The 25,657-nt window shown below is 41.6% G+C and overlaps 3 protein-coding genes across 4 annotated transcripts; all 3 read left to right on the top strand.

Annotated features, from left to right (window-relative positions):
- The first annotated feature begins 4,581 nt into the window (after positions 1 to 4,581).
- On the top strand, positions 4,582 to 5,278 carry LOC118814671 (histone H1-like). Of its 2 annotated transcripts, XM_036580378.1 has the most exons (2): positions 4,582 to 4,972; positions 5,012 to 5,278. In XM_036580378.1, the coding sequence occupies exons 1-2, from the start codon at positions 4,622 to 4,624 to the stop codon at positions 5,231 to 5,233; spliced, it is 573 nt and encodes a 190-aa protein (XP_036436271.1). In that variant the 5' UTR covers positions 4,582 to 4,621; the 3' UTR covers positions 5,234 to 5,278. The 2 variants fall into 2 exon arrangements, with proteins under 2 accessions (XP_036436271.1, XP_036436270.1); XM_036580377.1 differs by having other exon boundaries at positions 4,582 to 5,278.
- Positions 5,279 to 5,705: 427 nt separating this feature from the next.
- Positions 5,706 to 6,092, top strand: LOC118814673 (histone H2A-like). Its single transcript, XM_036580379.1, has one exon. The coding sequence runs from the start codon at positions 5,706 to 5,708 to the stop codon at positions 6,090 to 6,092; it is 387 nt and encodes a 128-aa protein (XP_036436272.1).
- A 599-nt stretch (positions 6,093 to 6,691) lies between these two features.
- Positions 6,692 to 7,160, top strand: LOC118814674 (histone H3). The gene has a single exon (XM_036580380.1). The coding sequence runs from the start codon at positions 6,695 to 6,697 to the stop codon at positions 7,103 to 7,105; it is 411 nt and encodes a 136-aa protein (XP_036436273.1). The 5' UTR covers positions 6,692 to 6,694; the 3' UTR covers positions 7,106 to 7,160.
- Positions 7,161 to 25,657: the final 18,497 nt, after the last annotated feature.

Here is a 25,657-nt window from a genome sequence, read left to right as displayed (position 1 = left end):
GATTAAACGGAGCGCTCACAAGTTGCCAAAAAAACACCCCGAAGGCTCTTTTAAGAGCCACATAAGCGTTTCAGTCCAAAAGAGTGAATTTTCTAGTCAACTGCTAGTTCTTGTGAGTGTTGTGATGTAATATGTCTAATATATATTAATTTCTCAATTTCTGAGCATGCCTGTGGTTGTTCTGTTGTGTGGATAATGTCACACTATTTAAAAATGGTAATGTTACATTGTGATTTTGTATGTGTTTGTTTTATTTATTTTATATATATATATATATATATATATATATATATATATATATATATATGCATACATGGAAAGAGCAAGATCTATTTTTATGAACAAAAATCTTTATATTTGTGTTTATATAGGTATTCACATACATATTTTTATGTAGTTGTAGTTTAAGCAAATATAGTCTAATTAAATGCATTAACAGTGCATGAGGATGTGAAAGGGAAGTCCTTTTTTAAAGTACACATTTGAAATTATGAAAACAATCATTGTGTGCATATGCATATTTGTATTAACAATTCTAGCTTTTTACCTACAAATACTTTTCATGCTGTGTGTGTGTGTGTTTCTGTATTTGAAGGCCTTCCAGAGTGGAGTCAGAAGAGACTCAAAAATAAACAAATAAAGGTTAAAGAACATGTCCTGCAGAGGTATGCTGTAGGTAGACTGAGTAAGTTCAGGCAGTTCGTAGGCTGGTAAATTTAGAGCATTGTTTAACTCTACTCAGTGCTGAAACGTTTTATTTATTTTTCTCTCCCAGTAGCAATTCTTTGACTCAGCACACCTGATCCAGCTCATCAAGTGATTATGAACTGGATCAGGTGTGGTGGGGCAGGGAATATTTGGAACACGGTGTTGGGTGGCGTGGCGTCAAAAGCAAGCAAAATTGAGAACCCCTGAGGACTAAAGCATGGCTTTAGATTTGTGATAAGGTGAGACTGTGATAAAAGTAGTTCTATATCTAGGCATCAGGTCAACAAAGAAGTTAGAACAAGTCAAAATAAGTTTGGAGCTAGGCTTTAGGCTTTTGATGAAGCTTCAGGAAGTATGAGCAAGTACCTATCAAGGCCTCAGGCTTGAGTTAGAGTCATGTTAAAGTTCGAATGAGTAGAAGTGAGTTTACAGCTAGGCCAAAGATGTATGGTGAAATGAGAGTAAGTACTAGTAGGTTAGAAGCCAGGCTTTAGCTCTGTGATATAGAACCAGGTATTTGGCTCATTGTGTAGTTGGAGTAAGTAAAATTGATCCTTAGGCTAATGGTAAAGTGCCAGTGAGTACAGGTAGGTTAAGAGGTAAGCCTTGTGTTAGAGTAAGCAAAAGTAGTTTTACATAAGTTTATCACTAAGCCTTTGTCTTCAAAAGTAGTCAGTGTACTCCACAGGTAACTGTGGAGCTAGGCCTCAGGCTAATGATGGCGTTAGTGTGAGAAAGTTATTGGTTCATCAGGCTCATGATGAATTGAGAGCATTTTTATATTTATATATAGGCCTCAGGCTAATGGCAAAGTTACAGTGGGTACAAGTAGGTTTAAAGCTGGGCCTTAGGTGCCTGATGAAGTTAGAGTGAGCAAATGGAGGCTTATAGCTGGGCCTCAGACTTCTACTGTGGTTATAGTGTGTAATAATAGGTGCAGGGCTAAACCTTAGGTTTATTGTGTAGTTAGAGCTAGACCATGGGGGCATGATGATATAGGTTAGAAAAATAGAAAGATGAGGGCTAGATAGTAGAGTATAGCAAAATGCCAGGCTTATGCTGAGGTTAAAGTATTTAAAAACAGGTTAATAGCCAGGGCTTTGGCTCCTGATCTAGTTGGCGTTAATGAACGGAGGTAGAGGGCAAGCTGTTAGGCCAATGATGAAGTTCTGATGTGAAAATAAAAGAAGGTTCAGGGCAAGGCCGTATGCTCATGATAACATTAGAAAAAGCTAAGGGTGGTTTACAGCTAAGCTTCAGGCCTTTATCGTAGTGAAATGAGGAAGCCTGAGGCCTAGCTGTGAGGTTATTTTTTCCTACTCGAGCTTCATCGTAAGCCTTATGTCTTGCTATGTACCTCCTTCCATTCAGTCTAACTGCATCATGAGACTGTGGACTAACTCTAAATCTGTTTGTATTTACTATAAGTCTACAGTGGAAGTGCTAAAGTCAAAGTTAGTGATCAACAGGTTATTAGCTAGGCCTTGGGGTTTTATGGTAGCTAAAGTGAATGAAAAGAGGAACCTTACAAGACATCATGCTTATGATGAAGCTATGAGGAGATACTACAAGTAGCTGTAGAGTGATGCCCTAAGCTTATGATGAAGTCAGAGTGAGCAAAACTATGTTTAGAGACGTGTTTTGAAGTTAGAGAAAGTAAAGGTGAGTTTACAGCGAGGCCTCTGGCATGTGAAGGTAGAGTTCACGTGTGTGTGTGTGTGTGTGTGTACAGAGCAAGGCTTTAAGCTTATGATGTAGTTATAGCAAGCAAAAGTAGTTTTAGAGGACTGCCATAGCCATATGATGAAACAAAGACAAGTAAAAGGAGGTACATGAGGTTAGATAAATAAAAGTAGGTATAGAGTGAGACTAGAGCTACGCATCAGGCTTGTAATGCAGACAGATTATGCAATAGTGGGTTAAGAGCTAAGCATGTAAAATTAGGTACAGAAAAAGCCATTAAGCTGAGGATAAAGTTACAGTAAGCGAAAGCAGGCTGACTGCCATGCCTCAGGCTTATAATATGGTCAAATAAACAACGGTAGTGTTAGAGTAAGGCCTTTGGCTCTTGCTGATGTTAGAGTGAGTAAAAGCAGGTTACTTGCTAGGCCATGGGCTTATAGCATGGTGGATGTTAGTAGTTAGGCCTTAGGCCCATGATGTAGTTAACATGAATGAAAGGAGCTGTGATTAAAGTAAAAGCAGGTACAGAGCAAGCAATTAGACTAAGCAAAAGGAGGCTTACAGCTATGCCTCAGGTTTATAGTGATGGAGTAAGTAGCAGTAGATGTAGAGTTTGGCCTTAGGTTTCTGAAGAATTTTGAGGAAGCAAAATAAGCTTTCCAGCTAGGCCTCAGACTTGTATTGTAGTCAGAGTAAGTGATGATAGGTTTAGAGCTAGGCCCTTGGCTTATGGTGAAGTTAGACTGAATAATAGTGGGTACAGGGCTGGGCTTTGGGCTTAAGCTGGATTTAGATAAGCATCAAGAGCCTCACAGCTAGGCGTCTGGTGTAGTCAAAAACGTAATTGATTTAGAGCAAAGCCTTATGCTTATGAAAAAAGTTAGATTGAACGGTAATCCTCTAAGGCCTAGCTGTTTCTTACTCTAGCTGTAAGATAGGGTATAGAGCTAGGCCTTTGGTTTATGTTTGAGTTAGTGAGTGAAAGGACATCTACAGCATGCAATTAGACATACAATGAAGTTGGAGAAATGAAAGTAATTGCACCATCAGCTGAAAGCCTAGCTCTGTAGTCTGAGTAAGCCAAAATTTAGCTTTTCAGCTGGGCCTCTGGCTCATAAGGTACATAGAGTAAGAGATGTTAGGTTTAGAGCTCGGCCTTAAGTTGTATGGGGAAATTAGAGAATCTTAAGGTAGGTTTAGGACAAGGTCTTAGGCTAATGATGAAATCAGAGGAAGCAAAAGGACGCTTCCAGCCAGGCCACAGGCTTATATCGTAGTTGGAGTGTATGTAAGAGTAGATTTAGAGTTAGTGAAAGCAAGTTAGTCAGCTGGAATAAAGGGATTTTGGCTTATGATGAAGTTGGAGTAAGTGAAAGGAGGCTTATAGCTAGGCCTTGTGCCTTTATTGTAGTAAAATAAATAAAAATGGTTTCAGTGCAAGGCCTTCATGAGGAAGTTAGAAAAAAGCACAAACCTAAGATCCAGCTGTATAGGTCCTGTTACTTACTCTATGTATATTTTAAGCTAGGCCTTAGGTTTATGATTGTAAAAGTTGGTGTAGAGCAAGGCCTTTAGCTTCTGTGCTTAAGTATTGCTTCTTATATAATTATTGATTATTTCTCACTAGTCAAGTCAAAGTTTATTCATATAACAGCACATCAGCAGAGATCAGGCTCTGGCCCCAGCGGCCGCCAGCTTACGCGTGTGCTTTACTCGCTCCAAGGAAGCTCGTTTAACCCCTAATCAACGGGGCGCTCGGCCAGTCGGAGTTCGCTCACGCCCTCGCCGAGGCTCTCCCCGAACGCGGCGTTGAGCTCTTCGAAGGCTCACGCCGCCGTTTGCCACCGTTTATCACAGATTATTGCGCTAAATACCCCGCATCTTGTTCGGAGCGGGTGGCGCGCGGCGCCCTTTTGAGAGCGCCCTGCGAAACGAGGCATCGCTGCGCGCTCAATCCCGGACTTAGAAAACACAGCAGAGTCTCTTCTATAGGATCGAGCCGTTGGACGCTCTCCAGGTACCGCTTTCGCTCTTATTTTGGCTGCTAAATGCCACAAGAAAACACAGGTACGAGCGCGACACTGAGGCACGGCTGCATAGCGCCCGCCGGGTTGAGTCTACACCGTTCTCATGTGGCTTTTAAGGGGCCGGCCCGTCGCCGGAGAGGGAGGTTCCTCTGAACAGTGCAGCTCGCGCTCATTCTCGCTCCGCTCGCAGCAAAGGCAGAACGATGGCAGAAGGCGCTCCCGCTCCAGCCGCCGCCGCGCCGGCCAAAGCTCCCAAGAAGAAAAGCGCTGCCCGGCCTAAGAAAGCCGGTCCCAGCGTCGGCGAGCTCATCGTCAAGGCTGTTTCTCAGTCTAAGGAGAGGAGCGGCGTGTCTCTCGCCGCCCTCAAGAAGGCTCTGGCTGCCGGCGGCTACGACGTGGACAAGAACAACTCCCGCGTCAAGATCGCCGTCAAGACTCTCGTGACGAAGGGCACTCTGGTGCAGACCAAAGGCACCGGCGCCTCCGGCTCCTTCAAACTCAACAAGAAACAAGCCGAGCCCAAGAAGAAGCCGGCAAAGAAAGCGGCGCCCAAAGCCAAGAAGGCGGCCGCCAAAAAGCCCGCCGCTGCTAAGAAGCCCAAGAAGGTAGCGGCGAAGAAGCCCGCAGCCGCCAAGAAATCGCCGAAGAAAGCCAAGAAGCCGGCGGCGGCCAAGAAAGTCGCCAAGTCTCCTAAGAAAGCCAAGAAGCCGGCAGCCCCGAAGAAGGCGGCCAAGAGCCCGAAGAAAGCGAAGGCGGTCAAACCCAAAGCAGCCAAGCCCAAGGCGGCGAAAAAGGCCGCCCCCAAAAAGAAGTAAACGCGCCGTTTTACCTTCGTGTCCTGTTTTCCCCACTCAAAAACGGCTCTTTTAAGAGCCAAACCCACATTTTCCTCTCAAAGAGCTCAGTTTTCATTCTTCCTGCACAAAGTCTTAATTACTAAGTAATTATATGACCAGAAAGCACAAAACTAAACATTATAGTTGAGCTGCCATTTGAGGTTACATGGATGAGAATGGGAGGGGGAATTGGGATAAGAATTTAGTGGGAAAACAAGGACGCGTATACGTTTCTTTGTCTCGCTCACTCACACACACACATGCGGCAGCACGGGGGGGGCGGGGTACGTGGACAAGAACGGTGGGCGGGACCTAGAGTTTGACGGCGCTAATACGATTGGTTGTTGCATTTCAGCCAATAGAAACGCAGCCGCTTTAGCTATAAGAAGGGCGTTCGGCGACCGGTACTCATTATTTCAGTTTAGTTCGGCAAAGTTGATAGAAGTGCAAAATGAGCGGAAGAGGCAAAACTGGTGGTAAAGCTAGGGCCAAAGCCAAGACTCGCTCCTCCCGCGCTGGGCTGCAGTTCCCTGTGGGCCGTGTTCACAGACTTCTGCGCAAAGGTAATTATGCCGAGCGTGTTGGCGCTGGCGCTCCCGTCTACTTGGCCGCTGTGCTGGAGTATCTGACTGCTGAGATCCTCGAGTTGGCCGGTAACGCCGCTCGTGACAACAAGAAGACCCGTATCATTCCTCGTCATCTGCAGCTGGCCGTTCGTAACGACGAGGAGCTCAACAAACTGCTCGGAGGAGTCACCATCGCTCAGGGTGGCGTACTGCCCAACATTCAGGCGGTACTGTTGCCTAAAAAGACTGAGAAGGCAGTCAAGACAAAGTAAACTGACTTTGTCTGATTTTCTTGAGGTAACCAAAGGTTCTTTTAAGAGCCACCCACTTCTGCGATAAAAGTGTAGTTATTTCCTTGTCAACCACCCGCCCATCCCTCCTAAACGAAGAGAAACTGTCCATCAGTCTAGGATTACTTACGTGAGCGTGAAATGAGACACAGCAATCCCACATTCCCCGACTGCATACTGAATATTGTTTAGAAGCTTTCTTTCTACTCGCACTTAACGCAAACTAAAACAAAAACGTTCATATAATGACGCCAGTTATGACGCAATAACGCGTTTCACGCATAAGATGTAGAAAAATTTAGAATTTCAAATTAATCTTGAAAAGATCTACATATTAACAAACACAGGATGATGATACAGGAGCCAGGCGTTGGGAAAAGTATCGTTTTTTTTTTCTTTCCAAAAATGGCGCGAAAGAAGACGCCCAATAACGCTTAGGCTGTGTGTGGGCGACTGTGCAATGGGAGGCAAGCACATCGGTCTTGCCCAATGAGAGGCGAACAGCTCCAGCGTTTAAAAGAGCCGTGATGTGCGCATGAGCTTATTCTCTCTCTCTTTTCTCGAGAACAGTTGATTTCGAAGCCATGGCAAGAACAAAGCAGACCGCCCGTAAGTCCACCGGTGGCAAAGCCCCGAGGAAGCAGTTGGCTACCAAGGCTGCTCGTAAGAGCGCCCCGGCCACTGGCGGCGTCAAGAAGCCTCACCGTTACAGGCCCGGTACCGTGGCTCTCAGGGAGATCCGCCGTTACCAGAAATCCACAGAGCTGCTCATCCGCAAGCTGCCCTTCCAGCGCCTGGTGCGGGAGATCGCTCAGGACTTCAAGACCGATCTCCGCTTCCAGAGCTCTGCCGTCATGGCTCTGCAGGAGGCTAGCGAGGCGTACTTGGTGGGTCTGTTCGAGGACACTAATCTGTGCGCCATCCACGCCAAGAGAGTCACCATCATGCCTAAGGATATCCAGCTGGCCCGCCGGATCCGCGGAGAGCGCGCTTAGATTAAACGGAGCGACCACAAGTTACTCAAACACCCCAAAGGCTCTTTTAAGAGCCGCCGAACTGTTTCAGTCCAAAAGAGCGAGTTTTCTAGCGAACTCAGTTCTTTTGTGTTGTGATGTAGTAACAGATCTCGAAGAGGAGCCCGCGAGCTTCTCTCTGCGGAGTCGTGAGGAGCTGCTTAGTTCCAGCTCAGACGTTCATCCCGTGTTTGATCAGAGTCCGTAATGCAGTGAGGAGTTTCGAGTCTTACAGAAAGAGATGAGAATGAACTCGTTAGTACTTCATCACGGAAATGAGCGGCTGGAGAATCAGAAGTGCAGCACAGTCGAGTATTGTGAGCGCGTGACTAGCGCTACGAACATCACGTACATAGTGAATATGTAGGGCTGCGTTATTGGAGTAAGAGTTTAGCGAGAAAATCACCCCGTGTGTGTGTGTGTGTACGCGCGCGCATCTAAACGAAGGCGGCCGTTCAGAGGAGCTTTCTGCTCAGTATTTACCCAGCACTACAAACACCACCACACACTAAACACAAACACAGCTCTTAATGATGATATGAGTGACTGAAGAAAAGCAGCACCGAATATGGAGTTTCATTATTAATGTGCTGATCAGAGAAAACAGAGCAGAAAGACCAGCTCTGGGTTTTTGGCTGAGGCGGGTTTGTCATCGATGGAGCTTGGTCGCCACCGTGTGGTCAAAATGTGAACCTGCAAGTGGCAGAATTAGAGATACTTTGGTAAAATGTGGAAATGTTGAGTTACTGAGTGACTTCCTGAATTACTGTGTTTGTGAGGCTCCGTAAATAAAATGGGAATAAAATGACAATAATTTTATAGTAATTATTACAACTAAACCAAATCATTTCATACAGTAGGTCAACATTTACAATAAGGATTTTGATGAGGTTTTTTTCTTTTTTTTGTGTGTTAATTGAGTTTTATACCTATCATGGATTTGTGTATTTATTTATTTGTTTGTTTCTGTTCCCTGTTCTTTCTTTCTCTTGTTGTACTTTGAACCATTTTGTCTTAAAATGTCATGTGATTTGAAAGGCTGTGAAACGCTGTTACTATTATTGACAGTAATAGTAATAGTTATAATGATGAGTGTTATTTATTTACTTTGTGTTTAAGGAATAAACTCCCAAAAAGGCTTTAGTTTCTGAGATTCCCCCACAGAGGTAGAACAAAGCACAATCATGTCTTTATGTAACTTTAATATCTCAGGTTCATGAAATGGACAGTTTAATAAAATACTGTACTGTAGATTTTGTGTAATTCATTTAAAGTACATTACAATAAAAGATTTTGTCCAACACAGTAAAATAATAGTTCTTGATCATTGAATACATATTTAATATATTCTGTGATAATAATAATAAATAAATAACAATGAAGTACACAAATTCAGTATGACATGCCAACAATAAAATCATTTCTCATTCAGCATCAAACATCAGTATAAAGTTTCTTTTTGTTTGTTTGTTTTTTTTTCTTCTTATATTTCTCTTATTAAATGTATAAATGTGTTCAGCTCTTTTTTAGATGATTCCGTCTCACCGAACAGGAAAGCCGAGATATTAAACCTTATTTCCGAGATTAAGGCTGTACAGTGAGTCACAGCAGCAGGTCTACATGTCCAAAATGTTCCGAGTCTCAGTTCACCGAGGTAAAGAACCCAAACTGGCATCTTGGTGAAGCATCTGCACTGTCAGAGCGACTGGACTTCACTCTCATTTAAAGCCAAGATGGAGGTCCAGGAACTCACCACAGTGACCGCAGTATCAAGTCTTTACTGAACACCTTTCCAGAGACCACCAGACAACAAGCACCAGGGTGGGCAGTGAGTCTGTTCAAACACAGTGAGTATGTATGAGATCTACAGACACATCAGAGGCAGAAACACCAGCTAATGAGGAAACAGCAGCCAGGCCTTCTGTGGCTTTAACACCACGTCTGCAGGTGGCAGTGCCGCCTCATTTGGAGCAGAACACAGTTCTGGATCAAATGAAACACTTACGGTTGTGAGAGGAAGTGTGAGCTGCGTTAAAGAGGAGCTGAAAGAACTGTAGACATTATGTGAAGTTCAGTGAGCTCAGTGCTGAGTAATATAGGGGTACCATGTGACGGTGAACCTGTTCAGTCATTAATGAGGGAGTCTGAAAGAGTCGAGCTCGGATTTGATCAAACTGACTCTCCCTTTAAAATGAATCAGCTCTTCTCAGAGAAATTTCACCTCGTCAAGCCTAAAGAAATATTTCTTGTCCACAGGACGGACACTTCACTGAAACAGGGGCAGCCGAAGTTTAGACACCGACTCGTCAATATATTCCAATTATTGACACAATCAAGTTTTTAACTCAGCTGTGACGAAATAGTCCACTGTAGTCGTGGGTCATTCTGTAGTCGCGTTATATCAGGATCTCCGGGTCTGAGCTCGATTTTTCTACGGTCAGAATGAACGGGGGCTATGAAAAATCGCCTCTGTCGCCTCCTGTGTTAAATAAAAATGACCAGAACCCGATACGGTTTGTCCTGAACATTTCCCCCCAAACATCACTGGATCCTCAGAATTACGAGGTCGTTAAAGAGCCTTAACACTAATATTGCTACAGTAAAGCTAAAACTACCGCGCATCATTTTGACGGCACTAAGCTACAGGACACTGTGGCGGACTGAGCCGGTGCTCTAACGAGCTGTGCTACCTTGTCAAAATGATCTACCGTAGCGCATGTTTACACTTATACCCGTAAACAGAACCTCTAGGTGGGACATTTTGACAGTGCAAAACTCCTTATCAAAAAATACTGCCACTGTTAAAACTACGAGGCTGAATTTAGCTTCTTCGCAGCTTCTTCTTTGAATCCTCCCGTTCCACCTTAAATGGTGCTGCAGTTGTGATTAGCGATCACAAACACTGGCAAACAAGACAAGACAATGCTGACCTGTTGGTTCTGTGAAAAAGAGAAACCTGCTCATATCAGACCTTTCAACTCTCCATGAAGCTGAATTTAGCTTCTCTTCACCAGCTGCTTGTTCGAATTTTCCCGTTCCACCTTAGGTGGCGCAGTTCAGAATGTAACTGCTGTACCATTTAAGCTACAATGAAGCTCTACAAACTCAGTTACATTATGATGGAGAGACGACCAACCCTTTAATCTCCAAAACACAAATTCATAAATGAGTTCTGTTTATTTTATAATATTTTTTCCACCAGGAAAGTCAGATCCTTGATCCGCTGCTTGAGGACTTCAGAGTTCCTGTTCAAAGGCTGTTAAGCAGACGCTTCACAAATGCGGGGCCTTTTGCAGCTCTTGGCCTTTTTAGTGGGAGAGTGAACCCCCTCCACTCAGCTGCACCTGCTGATTTGATTTTAGTTCACTTATAGTATGAGTCTGGTTTGTTTTAACTGTTATTATTCTTTTTGTTTATTTTAATATTGCCAAGTTATTGATTTACATCTTATTTCCCTTCATATCCCTATTTTATTAATTGTTTTATTTTAATTATTTTCTCCTTATTTTCTTTCTTCTTTCTTTCTTTCTTTCTTTCTTTATTTATATTACGTTATGGTTTCAATTTTAATGGCTTATTCATTGTTGTTTTTTGTACTATTACATTTACATTGCTATATTTTTACAATATATTTTTTCAATGCTCGTTTTCTGTATTGGCTCGGCTACATTGTAAATGAGGCTCTCTCTCAAAGTAGTCGATTGAGTGATTGATCTGCAGCACTGTTGCTGCCCCTGTTGTATTATTTGTTCGTGCTGTGTTTCTGAAGCAGCTCATTTTAGATCATCACACACTTTTCAACAAACTGTATGATCAAAGTCGCATTTCTAAGCACCCTTTTATGATCCCTTATCCGAGAATGCTCTGTGTTTGGACCCCTCTCTCAGTAAAGCGTATGAGATTTGAAGCAAAGCTCCACCCACTGAAGAGTCGAGCACATGTGATGAGCAGGATCAGGAATATTGCTGAAATTCTGGCCTGGTCAGTAAATGTATGATGCAGTTATGTTAATGTAGGATTTCAAACTTGGAGACTCTTTCTGTAAAATGGATGTTGGTGCTGTAAATGCTGTGAGCACTGGGTCTGTGATTGTTCTGGAAGGACTGAAGTCGGTCTTTAACAGTGACTTTAAATAGCTCTGTTTGGTGACTGTACTTGGCCAAACATAAAGAACTGGATCAGTGTCGCCTCTTAAACCCAATATTATGGAGAGAGTTTATCGGGTGAGATCATTCATATCAGACCTCAGGCTGACCTTCTTCATGTTTTTAGGATTCTCTCAGGTCCCAGCATCCATTTCTACCGAAAAGCTCATAACTGAGAGGCCAAACAGTGTGTTGAACAATGTGGGCTGATCATTAAATGTATTAATTTACCTCAATAAATGCATTAAATTACCCCAATAAATGCATTAATTAAATCATCAGTCAATGTATTTATTTACCCTATTAAATGCATTAATTTAACTTAATGATTCCATTAATTTACACAAATAAATGTAATAATTTATCTCAATAAATTTATTAATTTACCTTGATAAACATATTAAAATACCCCAATAAATGCATTAATTTACCTGAATAAATTTATTAATTTACCTCAATAAATGTATTAATTTACTTCAATAAATGTATTAATTCACCCCAATAATTGCTTTAATTTACCTTAATAATTGCATTAATTTACCCCAATAAATGCATTAATTTACGTCAATAAATGTATTAATTTACTCCAATAAAAACATTAATTTACCTCAATAAATGTATTAATTTACCTCAATAAATTTATTAATTTACCTCAGTAAATGTGTTAATTTACCTAATTAAAAGTATTAAATTAATCCAATAAAGATATTAATTAACCCAAATAAATGCATCAATTTACGTAAAACTATCTATATTAATTTGGTCTTATTTACTCATCTCACTTTGTTCCTGCTTCTCATCTGAAGTGAATTCTGTAATTCAAATGCATGAATTACGTAGAAATGAAGAAGAACGTTTCAGACAGGTGTTCCGATGTGTGTGTGTGTGTGTGGGCTCTGAATCACAGAACAGTGACGTCATAAAGAGAGACGTCGTGGTCTCCATGGAGACGGGCAGTGTGACGTAGCAGAGCCTCATTCCGGAAAGATCGACACTGAAGAACATCTTCACATACTTTCACACGGAGTTAAAACATTTACGGGTTTCTGCTCCGTCTGAGTCGCGGACCGTCCAATTCGCGGTTCACGGACCACCTGACACTGCAGGTGATGTTTAAATATTTACTCTCTCTCTCTCTCTCTCTCTCTCTCTCTCTCTCTCTCTCTCTCTCCCTCTCTCTCTCTCTCTCCCTCTCTCTCTCTTTAAATGTCAATATATTTCAACAATTTTCTATATAATAAGAGTAAAAAGATGTTAGAAACAAGTAATAACATTATATATAAATGTTTGTAACAAGATAAAGTTGATTATGAAATATATTTCTGCAGTATTCCACATGTAGATACTTTTTTCTCCTTTCTCTTTCTTTTCTCCCTCCACCTTTCTTTCTCTCTCTCTCTCTCTCTCCCACTGTTTTTTGCTTTGCTTTTCTTTCTTTGGTCTGTTTGTGATTTTATTCTGAGCTGGTTGTGACCCCTCTTAGTATGTGGACAATGGTTGATTAAAGGGGTTTAAAAGTCTCTCTCTCCCTCTCTCTCTCTATCTCTCCCTCTCTCTCACTGGGTGAAGTTTTGGTCGTGTTTGTTCCTCCATCCTAAGGTTTTCCCTCTCTTTTTTTGGAGCAGGTCCAGCATTACTGGTCCAGGTGAGTCTTCAGGAGACGTTCAGGTGAAGCAGCAGAGGAGATGAAGTGGGGGCGAGAGCTGTGCCCCCTGTCCACTCCCACCACCTGCGGGTGCTGGGGCAGCTGCCTCCCCAAAATCTCCTTCTTCCGCTTCAACTCCCGAATCCTGGAGAGGCAGAGAGCAGAGCAGCATCTCCGCCAGCTTCAGAAAGAGAAGAGAGAGATGGAGAGAGAGTTGGAAGAGATAAAGAAGGAGATAAGGAGGTTAAACAAGGAGGAGTGGAAGCTGGAGGAGAAGAGGAGGAGGCAGCAGGAGACAGAGAGACAGGAAGAGAGAAGAGAAAGGGCTCAGCGGAAGAAGTGGATGGAGCGCGTGAGGGTCAGCCAGGAAGAGAGGCGGGAGCTGGAGACGCTCCGAGAGCTGGAGAAACATCTGCAGCTGAGTGAGCTGAGAGCTCTGGAGAGAGAGAGAGAGATCAGGAGATTGGAGAGGGAGCGTCACAGATCTACTAGAAAGGTGAGACGTCTGATCTTCTTCATCGTTACTGTCAGTAAGAACATTCAGAGAGGCTTCCAGTCCAATCAGACTCTTTAAAGCTGGACACTCAGATTCATTCAGGCTGCAATATGCTGATGAGTCTGTAGCCAAACGCTGAGTGTTTCATTATGCACTGTGTGCTTCCTGACCAATCAAAGACGTTCTTGGATGAATAAAGACGTTCAAGTGATCCAACAAATGTAAATAATTGTGGTAAAACTAACGGAGGCCAGTTTTTAACCACATCATACTATGAGTTCAGAGATTTAATTATAAAATAGCAATGGGAAAAAAAAAATAAAAAAAATAATAGAATTAGAAAAGGAAGGAATTTTGGGCAGTACTCTGAAATTTGTTTTGTACTGATTAGAACTTGGAATGTAGGAACGATGTGGAAATTTCAGTGTCCAGTGTGTAATCATTTCCTCCACTATATGCATTGCACACTGGACTGCTTTTGGCTTTTGGCAAAAATTATGTTTTATCATTTTCTTAAAACCTTTCAACATATCAATGGGTTTCTTTTCTGAAAAAGAAATCTTTGTAGAACAATGTGAAAAGTATGTGTTGCCAAATGGCAACATCATATACATCATATATTGCACAGCAAATATAAAAGTTTCTAAACCCTTTAGCATCAACTGAACTTCTGACAAAGTTTTATATCTTATAAACAAATGAAAAATAATATAATTTTAGTTATTCATTTTATTGGATTTAGTTTATCTAATGTCATGATTCAGATGAAGATCTGATCACATTTTTTATCAGAGTTATTTAGAAATTCAGAGAACTTTAAAGGTTCTCTGACTTTGCAGCACCGATGTATGCAGCTGTATGATCACTGTGTGCTCTGTTGTCTCACTGTCTGAATCTAAAACCGCTGCTTACTGTGTGCTGTAGATGGACGCTCTGCAGCAGCCCTGGACAGGAACTGTACAGAAAGGCCTGCGTACCTCCCATTCCTACATGGAGACACAAGGAAACCTGCAGGAGAAGGTGATGGAGCTCCAGATCGAGGATGTTCAGCTGATGCTGGGAACTGGAGATGTTCAGAAGGACGGAGACATCAGAAGCTTGGAAGAGTTGGTGAGACAGAACGCTGCTGAGATTCTGCAGTGCAAAAAGCGAGAGGAGGAGCTGGAACAGGAGGTGGAGAACATGAAGAGGAAAGTGTTCAGCAGAGCTCAGAGGGAAGGGAAAAAAACAGATGTGGAGAGAGAAAGCTTGCTCCTCCTTCAGAGAATCCAGAAAGAGAAACAGATGGAAGATCTGAGATGGAGAGAGAGGGAGGAGGAACTGGAGAGAGAGCTGGAGGAGTTGAAGCAGAAAAAGGCCTTTATGGAGGAGAGCTCAGAGGAGGAATGGCTTCCAGAGTTTGGAGTGCAGCGAGAGATAGAGAGAGAGACAGAAATGGAACTGGAGAAAGAGCTGGATGAGATGAAGGAGAGACTGTCACAGGAAGAACAGCGGAGAGAGGAAGACAGACGAAGAGAGATGGAACGACTGAGAGAGAAAGATAGAGAAATGGAGATGAGGAGGAAGCAGGAGAAGTTGGAAGAACTGGAGCAAACACGCAGAAAGATGGAGGCCCAGCTGGAGATGGAGAAGAAGGCAGCAAAAGAACGAGAGATGGCCATGCTAGAAGAGATGGAAAGAAAGAGAGATGAAGAAAGACGAGAGATGGAGAGAAGGAGGAAGGAGAAACAGATACAGATGGAGAAGGAGTTCCAGGCTTGGCTGAAAGAGAGCGAGATGGAAGGAGAGAAACAGACAAAGCTCGAAAGAGAGCAGGAGGAACAACAGAGGCAGGTGGAAGAGTGTCTGAGAGAGATGGAGAAAAGGATGATGAAGGAAAGAGAATCAGCTAACAGACGAGAAGAGAAGTGGAGAGAAATGATGAAGAAGCAGGAGGAAGAGTGGGATCGGAGGTATCTGGAGATGGAAAGAGCCAGAGAAGATGATATGAGAGAGATGATAGAGGAGGAGAGAAAGAAGGAAGAGAAACTGGCAGACAAGAAAGAAAAAGAAAGACAGAATGAGTTTGAAAAACTGCAGCAGAACATAGCAGAACAAGAAGACATGGAGAGAGAGAAAAGGAGGATGGAGGAAAAGGAGATAGAAACAGAGATAAGGCTGAAACAGGAGAGAGAAGCATCCATCAAGAGAAAAGAGGAACAGATAGAACTGGAACTGGAATTATCCACCAGTTTCAGAAGAAAGGAGAGACCACTGGAGAAGCAGAAGGAGAAACAACAGAAAGTGATGGAGAGAGAGCTGCAGGAAAGAAAGAAAGAGGTGGAGAGAGAAAGAGAGGAGATTCAGGAAAAGATGATGGAGAAGAAAAAAAATCTGAGAGATGTGAAGAGAAGCCTGGAGGAAAGCAGAAAAGTGGAGATGGATAGAACAGAAGACAAAAAGACAACAAAGGACAGCGTCCTCAAAGGAAAAGTGGAAGCAATGATGAGAAAAATGAAGCAAAAGAAGGAGACGAAGAAGCAGAATGAAGATCTACTCCAGGAACCTGTAAAGCAGAGAAATGAAGATCTGCTCCAGGAACCTGAGAAGCAGAGAAATGAAGAACTACTCCAGGAACCTGAGAAGCAGAGAAATGAAGATCTGCCCCAGGATCCTGTGAAGCAGAGATATGAAGATCTGCTCCAGGAACCTGAGAAGCAGAGAAATGCAGATCTGCTCCAGGAACCTATGAAGCAGAGAAATGAAGATCTGCTCCAGGAACCTGTGAAGCAGAGATATGAAGATCTGCTCCAGGAACCTGTGAAGCAGAGATATGAAGATCTGCTCCAAAAACATGTGAATCAGATATACGAAGATCTGCTCCAGGAACCTGAGAAGCAGAGAAATGAAGATCTGCTCCAGGAACGTGTGAAGCAGAAATATGAAGATCTGCTCCAGGAACCTGTGAAGCAGAGAAATGAAGATCAATTCCAGGAACGTGTGAAACAGAGAGATGAAGATATGCTCCAGGAACCTGTGAAGCAGAAAGAGGAGAAAAATTGTAGAGAAAGGGAACAGGAGATGCAGAAAGCCAGGCAGGAGCACATGGACAGACAGCAGCGGTGGAAGAAGGAGAGGCTGAGAAAAATGTTCACTCCAGGACAGAGCTGGTTTATATCGGAGGATGAAGCTAGGTGCAGGGGCTTTGGAGGTAGAAGAACCAGAACCAAGGCCTCCAGAGATGACAAGAAAGAAGAAAACACTGACCTGGAGAACAAACAAGATCATCTCCAGGGTTTGAGCTGGCCAGTTTCTCCAAATGCAGGAGGTCTGCTCATCAGTGTGAAGCCTCTCCACACCTGTGCAGAACCTGAAGAGGAAACTAGAGCCCTGACTCCATCCACAGCTGACCCCAACACAGGTCACACTATAGAGGACAGCGTAGGGGAGCAGGAGATCACCGCTGCTCCTGAGAAACCCAGCCCACAGCCTCAGGCTTTCAGTGAGCCACAGAAGGACACTCAGATCTTCACTGATGGCTCCAAACTCACCACTGAGGAGAAGAAAGAGGCTGAGGAAGCAACAAGCAGCCAGGTGGACAACTTAAAGCAATCAGTGCTGCAGGCATTTTCGAAGGGAACTATGGTCCAGTGCCACGTCCAGCGTGATAGGACGGACAAGAGCGGCCCCACCTACCACATGTTCAGGGAGATTGAGGACGGCAAAAAGGTTAGTGTTCAGAGATACACACAGCATCACAAACTGCTTCACTCTGCTTTAGGGATGCACTGATATAGAATTTCTGGGACGATAACGATTAAACCAAATTAACATCTCGTTGTGCCAGATATTAATATCAACATCAATTACTGATCATTTATAGTTTACATTTAAAACATGTCCACACTGTAATCCATATATAAGTGCAGCGAGTGCAAGACAGGTTAGAACTCAGGATGGATCATTGATCAGCAGCTAAATAGGACATAAAAGAGACACTTACAGGTAGATGAATGTGACGTCAGTGAGCACTCATTGAAAATAAGGTGTTAAATTATCGTCTGAAGCTCCAACATCACAATAATAATAATATTAGAAACATTTTCTCATGCATTGCTGAGTAATGTATGATCCACCGATATATCGATTAGCCCTGCTTTCCTTTCTCTCTCTAACGGTCAGTCCAGCTCTAAGTGATCTGTCTGTCTGTCTTTCTCAGCAGTTACTGTTGGTGGCGAGGAGGATGAAGAAGAACAAGGCGTCTTATGTGATCTCAGTGGATGAGTCTGACGAGGCTGAGAGCGTCGTGGGGACATTGAGGTACATATAGATTTCAAATAAAACCGTCCGTCAGTTTTTTTTTTGGGGGGGGGGTGGAGGGGCTTAGCCACCCTGAGAAGACCCCAGTCGGTGTCGCTGTGGCCAGTCAGAATCTTGACACACTCAGTTGCATTCCTAAACAGGGATATTGCTCATAATCAAAAGAAAATCAAAAGAAGAGAAATACTGTGAATGAACCAGAGTTAGCTGTATAGGCTAACTGTCATCTTTTGTCTCTGGCCAGAAAATTATATTAAAACATATTTTAGACTAGATTGTGCAGCTTCAGATGTGCTCAAATCTGTGATAGAAAGACATGAAGACCCGGTGGAGTATAGCGAATTGTTTACTATATAATATAAATACATTTCCAAAACTAATAACATGTCAGTTTGCTTTAGCTTAGCATGCCTGATGTTCCTGATGAGTGTCTGTGGATTCTCTGATCAATCAAGAAATGCACAAGATCCATCAACGGTAAATAAATTTGGTCACAACTACGTCGGCTGCGCTTTGATCTTTCTAATATATCATGAGGCACATTGTGACCACAACATCTAGCTAAATGTAGCTGTAATGTGGTGTTTTGTCCATATTGTGCAGCTCTGCTCTCCACAGTCCTGTCACCCTCACTCAGCTGGTCAGGATCATGTGTTGTTAAAGGTTCTCTGTGTTCTACTGTAGATCCAACAAAAAGCGGACTGAGTTCACACTGTATGACGACGTTAGAGACCCTGGTGAGATCAATGAAGCTCTGCTGGCGGAGGCGTGCATGAAGGAGCTGGCAGCCATCAGCTACGTGAGTATATGCAGTTACACATCGTCTCTCTCAGAACCAAACCTTGTGTCTTTTTACTGAATTTGAAACTTTCAATGTGTTTTCATGATGAAAAGAGCAACATAAACACTCCAAAATCACTTGTTGCATTAATTTCCATTTAAATTTAAGAAGGTTTTTCTTCTGTAAAGTTGCTTTTCAAAAATATGATTTTGTGGTGATCCACGTTCTTATTGGCTGCTGCCCAGTGCCACAGATAACTGGACACCTGTCGTATGTTCTCCTTGCAGGAGAAGGTGCTGGGATTTAGAAGACCACAGCAGATGTCTGTCGTCCTGCCTGGCGTGGACAAGAACCTCAAGCGGCGTCCTGTTTATGTTTACCCGGCTAAGGTAAGTTTGATATACAGCACAGCAGACCAGCACTGATTATCATTCTCACACGCTCACTCTTCCAGTCACTGTTTAATCTGCTAATGGAATAGAATGGAATAAATTATGTAGTAGAATAAACTGATAGACTAATAATTTCCCACCTTATTACTTTGTTGAGCATTTATTACATTTTCAGGCTGATTATGTATAAAACTGGGACATTTACTATATTGAGGGGTTACATTCAGAGCTATAGTCTTTGGCCATTTCATCAGAAACACATATAGATGCATTCTCCTGTGAAGAGAATAGACCACCATCTGGTCAGTGGTGGTCCTATGGTGGTCCATTTGTCAAAGAGATTTTATGTTTTAATAGGCTAAAAGTCCACATTAGACATAAAAACCACTGTAACACACAGCCAACAGTGGACTATTACTGTAGAATAACAAACTCAGACTTAATGAGAAATTGTAACTGTGCACCAACAAATGTGGTGTTTCTAATAAATTGGCCAGTAACAACGTGTCCCTTTTCTACAGTCTCTTTTAAACATTGAGAATATTATCACCAGTCTCATTAAAAGGGAACCGAAGCTGAGAATAAAATGAGCAGATCTGACTGTGTCAGGTATTAAAGTCATGTACTGGTCAGTTCTGCCATGTCCATCAACATCTTAATGACCACTTCCAGAAAAAAAACAATGAGAAAGTGTTCTGTATCAGACCAGCACTAAAAAGCACACAACATTAAAGTCTTACAGCAGAATGTAGAGCATGGACTGAAAGTGAACTCACTGTTATATTATCAGACTAAATTATTACAACATCCATCTGGAATGTGAATAAATTCCTGTAAAAGAGTTTTACACCATGAGTGAAACTGTTACACTATTGGTCAACATCTCGTACTGGACACAGTGGAGGTTATGAGATTATTGGGTTCTACGCTGCAAAGTGAAGGATTTTATCTCAACAGATTGTTTCTTCATATCTGTGTTTATCATTAACAGGGATCTTCATTCGCTATGCAAAACCACCAGTGTACCTACACAAGTCTTCTGAGTTTTGCATGTAATGATGATGGTGAATAGTGATCACTCTGGGGGAAAAGTTTTCTTTGGGGACTATTTTGTCTTAGATTGTCCTTCTTCTATCCTTCATATGTTATCACATGCATATGTTAAAATAAACTAATTAAAATGTTTCAGACCAGAGACTTTATCACAAACCTACCATCACACAGTGTCTCAGACATCAGGCAGTGAATTCATAACCATTTCATGTAGTAACTTTGTGTGAGGGAGCTTTTAGAGGTGGATGTCTGGTTCCTATCACCACCACTGTGAACAATTCTGACTCTGTAAGTTTCTCATGAACAGCCAAAATCTTAGAAACCTTAGTAAATGATCATTTTAACTACTATGGAAATTCAGTCCTGTCAGACAATCAATCTGGTTTTAGAGAAAAGCACAATCTCTTCGTTTCAACATCACTGATAGAATGAAACACTGTACAGTCATTTTCATTGATCTCCCTAAAGCCTTTAACACAGCTGATCATTCTATACTCTTAAAAAAAAGGCTTTGGCTACTAAGAGAGAGAGAGAGTGAACGGTAAAGAGACCCTGTCTTACAGCAGGGGGTGAATCTATTACAATGAGAGAAGCTTCTGTATTATTATTATCAAATAAGTGTCCGGTGGCTGTAAAGTGAGTATTAAATGATCAGATTCCTCTCTGACCAGTGGTCTGATCATCAATAATTATGTTATTGGAATATGAGTTGATTTTGGTTTTGAGCAAAATAATTTTTCCAGAATTAGGAGGAGTTTGAAGCTGAATTTGTGAATATCTGAAGGTAAAACTCTGCTTCATCTTTTCTGATGTAGGAGGTTTGTTTATTCCTCAGCTGTCTGAAAGCGAGCCGTCAGTCCTTGTCACCATTTCTTCTAGTGAGGGTCCATGATTTATTTCTAGTATTGATCAAGAAGATATTTCAGAGTTGAACCAGGGATTTGATCTGTGTCTGATTCTAATGTTTTATAGGGTCATGATTGTTTAACACCACCAGGAGAGTTTTGATAAAGCGGTCTTAATTAGTATCTAGGATTTTAGAAGTGTAGTGGATGTCACTGACCACCAGGTCATTTAAGAAGCCTTGGTCATTAAAGTGTTTATAATTTCTTCTAACCTCCATGTGAGAGCCTGACTTTATTAAGCTAGCGTTTGCCCACGCCCCAATCACCGCCACTTGTCCAGCTACCGCCACCTGCCTTGGACTAGCTGCCCACCCTACACTGAAGTGGACTCCTAACTATTACTACTACTATTAATATTAGTAGTATAATAATTTTGTAGGTAGTTTGACCAGAGGAGGGGGTCCCCCCTTGTGAGCCTTGGTTCCTCCCAAGGTTTCTTCCCCAGCTCTGAGGGAGTTTTTCCTTGCCACTGTCGCCACTGGCTTGCTCATCTGGAGGATTTACATTTCATGTTAAAACTTTGTCCTTAATGGATTTCTGTGAAGCTGCTTTGTGACAACATCGGTTGCAAAAAGCGCTATACAAATAAATTTGACTTGACTCTGTTGTGCAGGTAATGGGATACTGTGGTAAGTTGTGAATATGTTTGTATGTACACATATATAGACGTGTGTATATGTATACACATACATATTTATGTAGTATGTTTTTGTACTTTTAATCAAACATGGTATAATTGGATGTGATGTGAAAAGGAAGTCCCTTTTTTAAATTATAATACAATGGGGCTTTTTTTTCTTTCTTCCTCAAAGCGTTCATGTGTATTTATGAAAAAAAAAGTCATTGTGTGCACAGATATTTGTATTAACAATTAGAGCGGTTACCAAGCCAATCTTTCTCAATCTCCTGTGTTTGTGTTTGCATTTAAATGCATTTACTCGGAAGAGACCAGTGCCTGTGGGATGAATGGAGAGAGCTCTGAAACGCCATTAAAAAAAAAAAATAAAATAATACAGACTCAGAGTAAAAAGAGTAGTAAGTGGTTAATAAGGTTATGGTACATGTCCTGCAAAGGTATACTGTAGTTAGTGAGTAAAAGTCTATTAGTAAAAGTTCAATATGTTTTAAACTTGGATATAACTTTTATAGGAAGAGGTCAATTTCACTTCGCGCAGCACATAGAAAGTCATTACTAGTCCGAAGTGATATTACAAAAATGCGCTGGTCTCGACACAATACTCAAATTTTCTTTTGCATTTACATTAATGAAAACAGATGTGAGAATGGAGTAGGAAAACAGGGACGAACAGCTTCATTCAACGAATTCAACGAAAGCTTAAGATGAGTGGAAGGGGGAAAACCGGCAAACTCTGCTGAACTGTGTTGTGTTGATTTAGTTCAGTGCCTTGTGGCTCTGAATTTGAACTTATTTCTTCCCTATTTTTGATCCCAAGCTCAAAGTGAACTGTGAAGTCTAACAAAACTTTGAAGTTTAAGAAACTATGTCCCAGAGGGGAGCCCCCCCCACCAGTGGTGTGGAGGCATTGGGCTAAACTATGCTATGTGGCCCCTGGAGAAGCCCCAAATCGTTCAGAAGTGGGATCTCAGCTGTTACGGAGCCAATGGATAAATGCACAAGATATCCATTCATTTATAGCACTTCCAAATCGCAAAGACTTTGAAATAATTTTTCTTCAGGACAGAGCTTTGCAGAGATTTACTCAAATCTTTAATGCTGGTGTTGGAAATGGCTTCTGGAAGGATTGGGAGCTGGACACCTCTGCCCCACAAGATATTAGATTCATCTATGTGAAGTTCTGGACCGGCAAGGTGGCGGACGCTGATGTTGAGCAGTACCTACGCAGGTACTGTGAGATCTTACAGGTTGTGTTTAAACCTCTGGATCAGTTTGGCCTGTGGTATGGAGTCCGCTGTTATAAAGTGAAGCTGCATCATAACCAGATCCCAAATTCGATCTCTTTGGGGTCATATAACGGCAGGATCTCATACCCTGGTCAGGTACAGAGGTGCTACATGTGTGGTTCCCAAGACCATCAAGTGAAAGAGTGTGAGGCCTTGAAGTGTTGGAAGTGCAGGGAGCTTGGGCATAAAGGTAAAGAGTGCAAAAACACAGAACTATGTCATTTGTGCCAGGAACGAGGCCACACTTACTTTAAATGCCCAAGCTCTTATAGCAATAAAGCACGTGGACCAACACCAAAGCAATCTACTGACATCAACGCAGCTCAAAATGGAGAACATCAGGAGGACACGGCACCTCAAACCAGTGAGGTCATCCAAGAAGCCCAGAACAGCATTGAGGGTCCAGCTCAGATCAACACTGGAGGAGAAGAAAACTCTGCAAGTTCCACCAGCGACAGCTCTGTCACCAGCCCCAGTGGCAGAGGGGATTCTTCCCCCATCGGGACGTCAGAAAGTGTCACCTGGACAAGAAGCCACAGGAGCAGGAATGACGTATGGACAGCAGTTACAGGAGAACAAAGGTGATGCTGTTCTTCTTACTCCTGACATTCCTAACAGTCTTCACAGTGGAAGTCTTCCCTCCACACAGTCTAGCACTTCCATTCTAAGAGTGGCTAAGAAGCGCAGAAAAAGAGCGACCATACCAAGTTCCAGTGTTCAGAAAAAAAAAATGAAGGAGTAAGAACTTTTTGAACATGGAGACAAAACCGTATATTATGTACTTTCTCTTATTCTTTAAATGTCTGTTAATATCATATCTATTAATGTTAGAGGAATACGTACAGAACGAAATAGAAAGATGAAAGTAGAGAGTTTAAAGGACAAAAAATGTGACATATGTGCACAAGAGTTGAGGTTGAAGGATAATAATGACATTAATAGCGTTAAGGAAATGTCTGTGGGTGAGGACAGTGCTGACGGGGTGGGAATCTTCTTCAAACAATTGTGCCCGGCAGGTTACTATTAGTTAGTAGATTGTGTGTACAGGAATGTTAAGTTAAAAATTGTTAATATATATACACCCCCTGACAGAGCTGGCAAGATGAGATTATTTTATAAACTGTATGAGCTACTTTGTGTGGGATTTGGGGTTATATTGTGTGGAGATTTTAACGTTATAACAGAAGAACATGATAGAATACCAATTAAAGACATTCCTCTGTCTAGAGATGGGAAACTTCTTAAAAAGTGTGTGACATGTGTAAAATGGTAGATGCCTTTAGGGAAATCTACCCAAACAAACCAGGCTATACACGGATAGATAGTCGAGTTAAAACCAGAATAGACAGAGTTTATGTGTCTAGTAATATTAAGGTTTTGTATTATAAAACTGAATATTTGGTAGAATCTGATCATTTGGCAGTGAATGTGAGGATGAACTTGGGTGTTAATGAACAGCGAGGATACTGGAAACTGAATACAAAATGTTTAAAGAATGAAGAAATGGTTTTAGGGCTAAAGCAAGAGATTAAAAGGATTAAAGGATTAAAAAGGATTAAAGATTAAAGATCTGAAGGTTTTAACAAGTTCAGGGATTGATTTGTGGTTAGTTTTCAAAAAACAAATAGTCATTTTTTAAATATAAGTGTAAGGAATTAAATAAAGAGAGAAAAGAGTATTATAATAATTTAATGCTAGAATTTGTGGAATTACAAAGCAAACATCAAAATGCAGAAGATGAAGATTAACTATCTAAAATTAAATCAGAATTATTGCAGATGAATGAGATTTTTTTTTTTTAAATGTACTGCTTCAAGCAGGTTTACATACCGACTTAACAGGAAATGCACAAAATGTAATCAAAAAACTAAATGAAAGGAGAGAAAATAAAAGAATCAGAGGAATAAAAGACGATCATGGTAACATTGTTGAGAATGAAAAAGAAAAGAGAGAGCTTATTAGGTCTAAATGCCAAGAAGCTTATAAGAAATTTCCAGTTGATGAGGAAAAAATTACACAGTTTTTATCTTCTTGTCCAAAACTAAGTGGAGCAGATTTAAGTAATTTGACTAAAAATATAGAAAAGACAGAGATTCTCAGTGCAATTGAAAGTCTAAATGATGGGAAATTGCCGGGGCCAGACGGGCTGCCGGCCGAATTCTATAAAGCTTGCTCGTCTGAAATTGAGTGACCTACTGATGGAGTATTTTAATGAAGGACTGAAAAAGGGAATGTTAAATCAGAGTTTTTTTTTATCAGGGTGTGGTGTCGCTGATCTATAAAAAGGGAGATCAGTATAATTTAGACAATTGGAGACAAATAAGTGTGATGAATATAGATTATTAAGATTAACATTTTAGCCAAAGTCTTAATGAAACGAATGAGCGAGTTTTTAAATAGAATAATTGAATTTGAGCAAACGTGTGCAATAAAAGGTCATTTTATGATTGATAATTTATGCATAGTTAGGGACCTCATTTCAGACAAGCAAACTAAGGACTTCTGTCTGATCGGTCTGGACCAGAAAAAGGCTTTTGATTTTGTTTCGAGGGAGTACTTGTGGCAAGTGATGGATTGCTATGGTTTTCCTCTAAAATTCATAAATATGGTGAAAGTCTTGTGTAAGAAATCAATAGTTCAGATTAATGTAAATGGAGTTTTAACAGAAAACCTTGAGATTCACAGAGGGGTTAAACAGGGATGCCCTCTGAGTGCTGCACTCTATATCATGGCCATAAGTCCTCTTTTGAACAAAATCAAGCAGGACCCTCGTTTTTCTGGGGTGACTAATAAACTGGGTGAACAGGTCAAAACCTCGGCTTATGCAGACGATATAATGGTGTTTGTTAAAAGTCAGAGTGAATTTAATGTGGTATATGAACATTTTAAAAACTA

The sequence above is a fragment of the Colossoma macropomum genome, unplaced genomic scaffold (assembly GCF_904425465.1).
Source record: "Colossoma macropomum unplaced genomic scaffold, Colossoma_macropomum, whole genome shotgun sequence".
In the NCBI taxonomy this organism is placed as follows: Eukaryota; Metazoa; Chordata; class Actinopteri; order Characiformes; family Serrasalmidae; genus Colossoma; species Colossoma macropomum.
Note: the sequence above shows the minus strand (reverse complement) of the source record. Positions and strands in the feature narration are given on the sequence as shown.

What these genes read in the sequence shown, in the direction of transcription:
- LOC118814671 (XM_036580377.1), top strand. Translation starts at nt 4,622, where the DNA reads ATGGCAGAAGGCGCTCCCGCTCCAGCCGCCGCCGCGCCGGCCAAAGCT.
- LOC118814673 (XM_036580379.1), top strand. Translation starts at nt 5,706, where the DNA reads ATGAGCGGAAGAGGCAAAACTGGTGGTAAAGCTAGGGCCAAAGCCAAG.
- LOC118814674 (XM_036580380.1), top strand. Translation starts at nt 6,695, where the DNA reads ATGGCAAGAACAAAGCAGACCGCCCGTAAGTCCACCGGTGGCAAAGCC.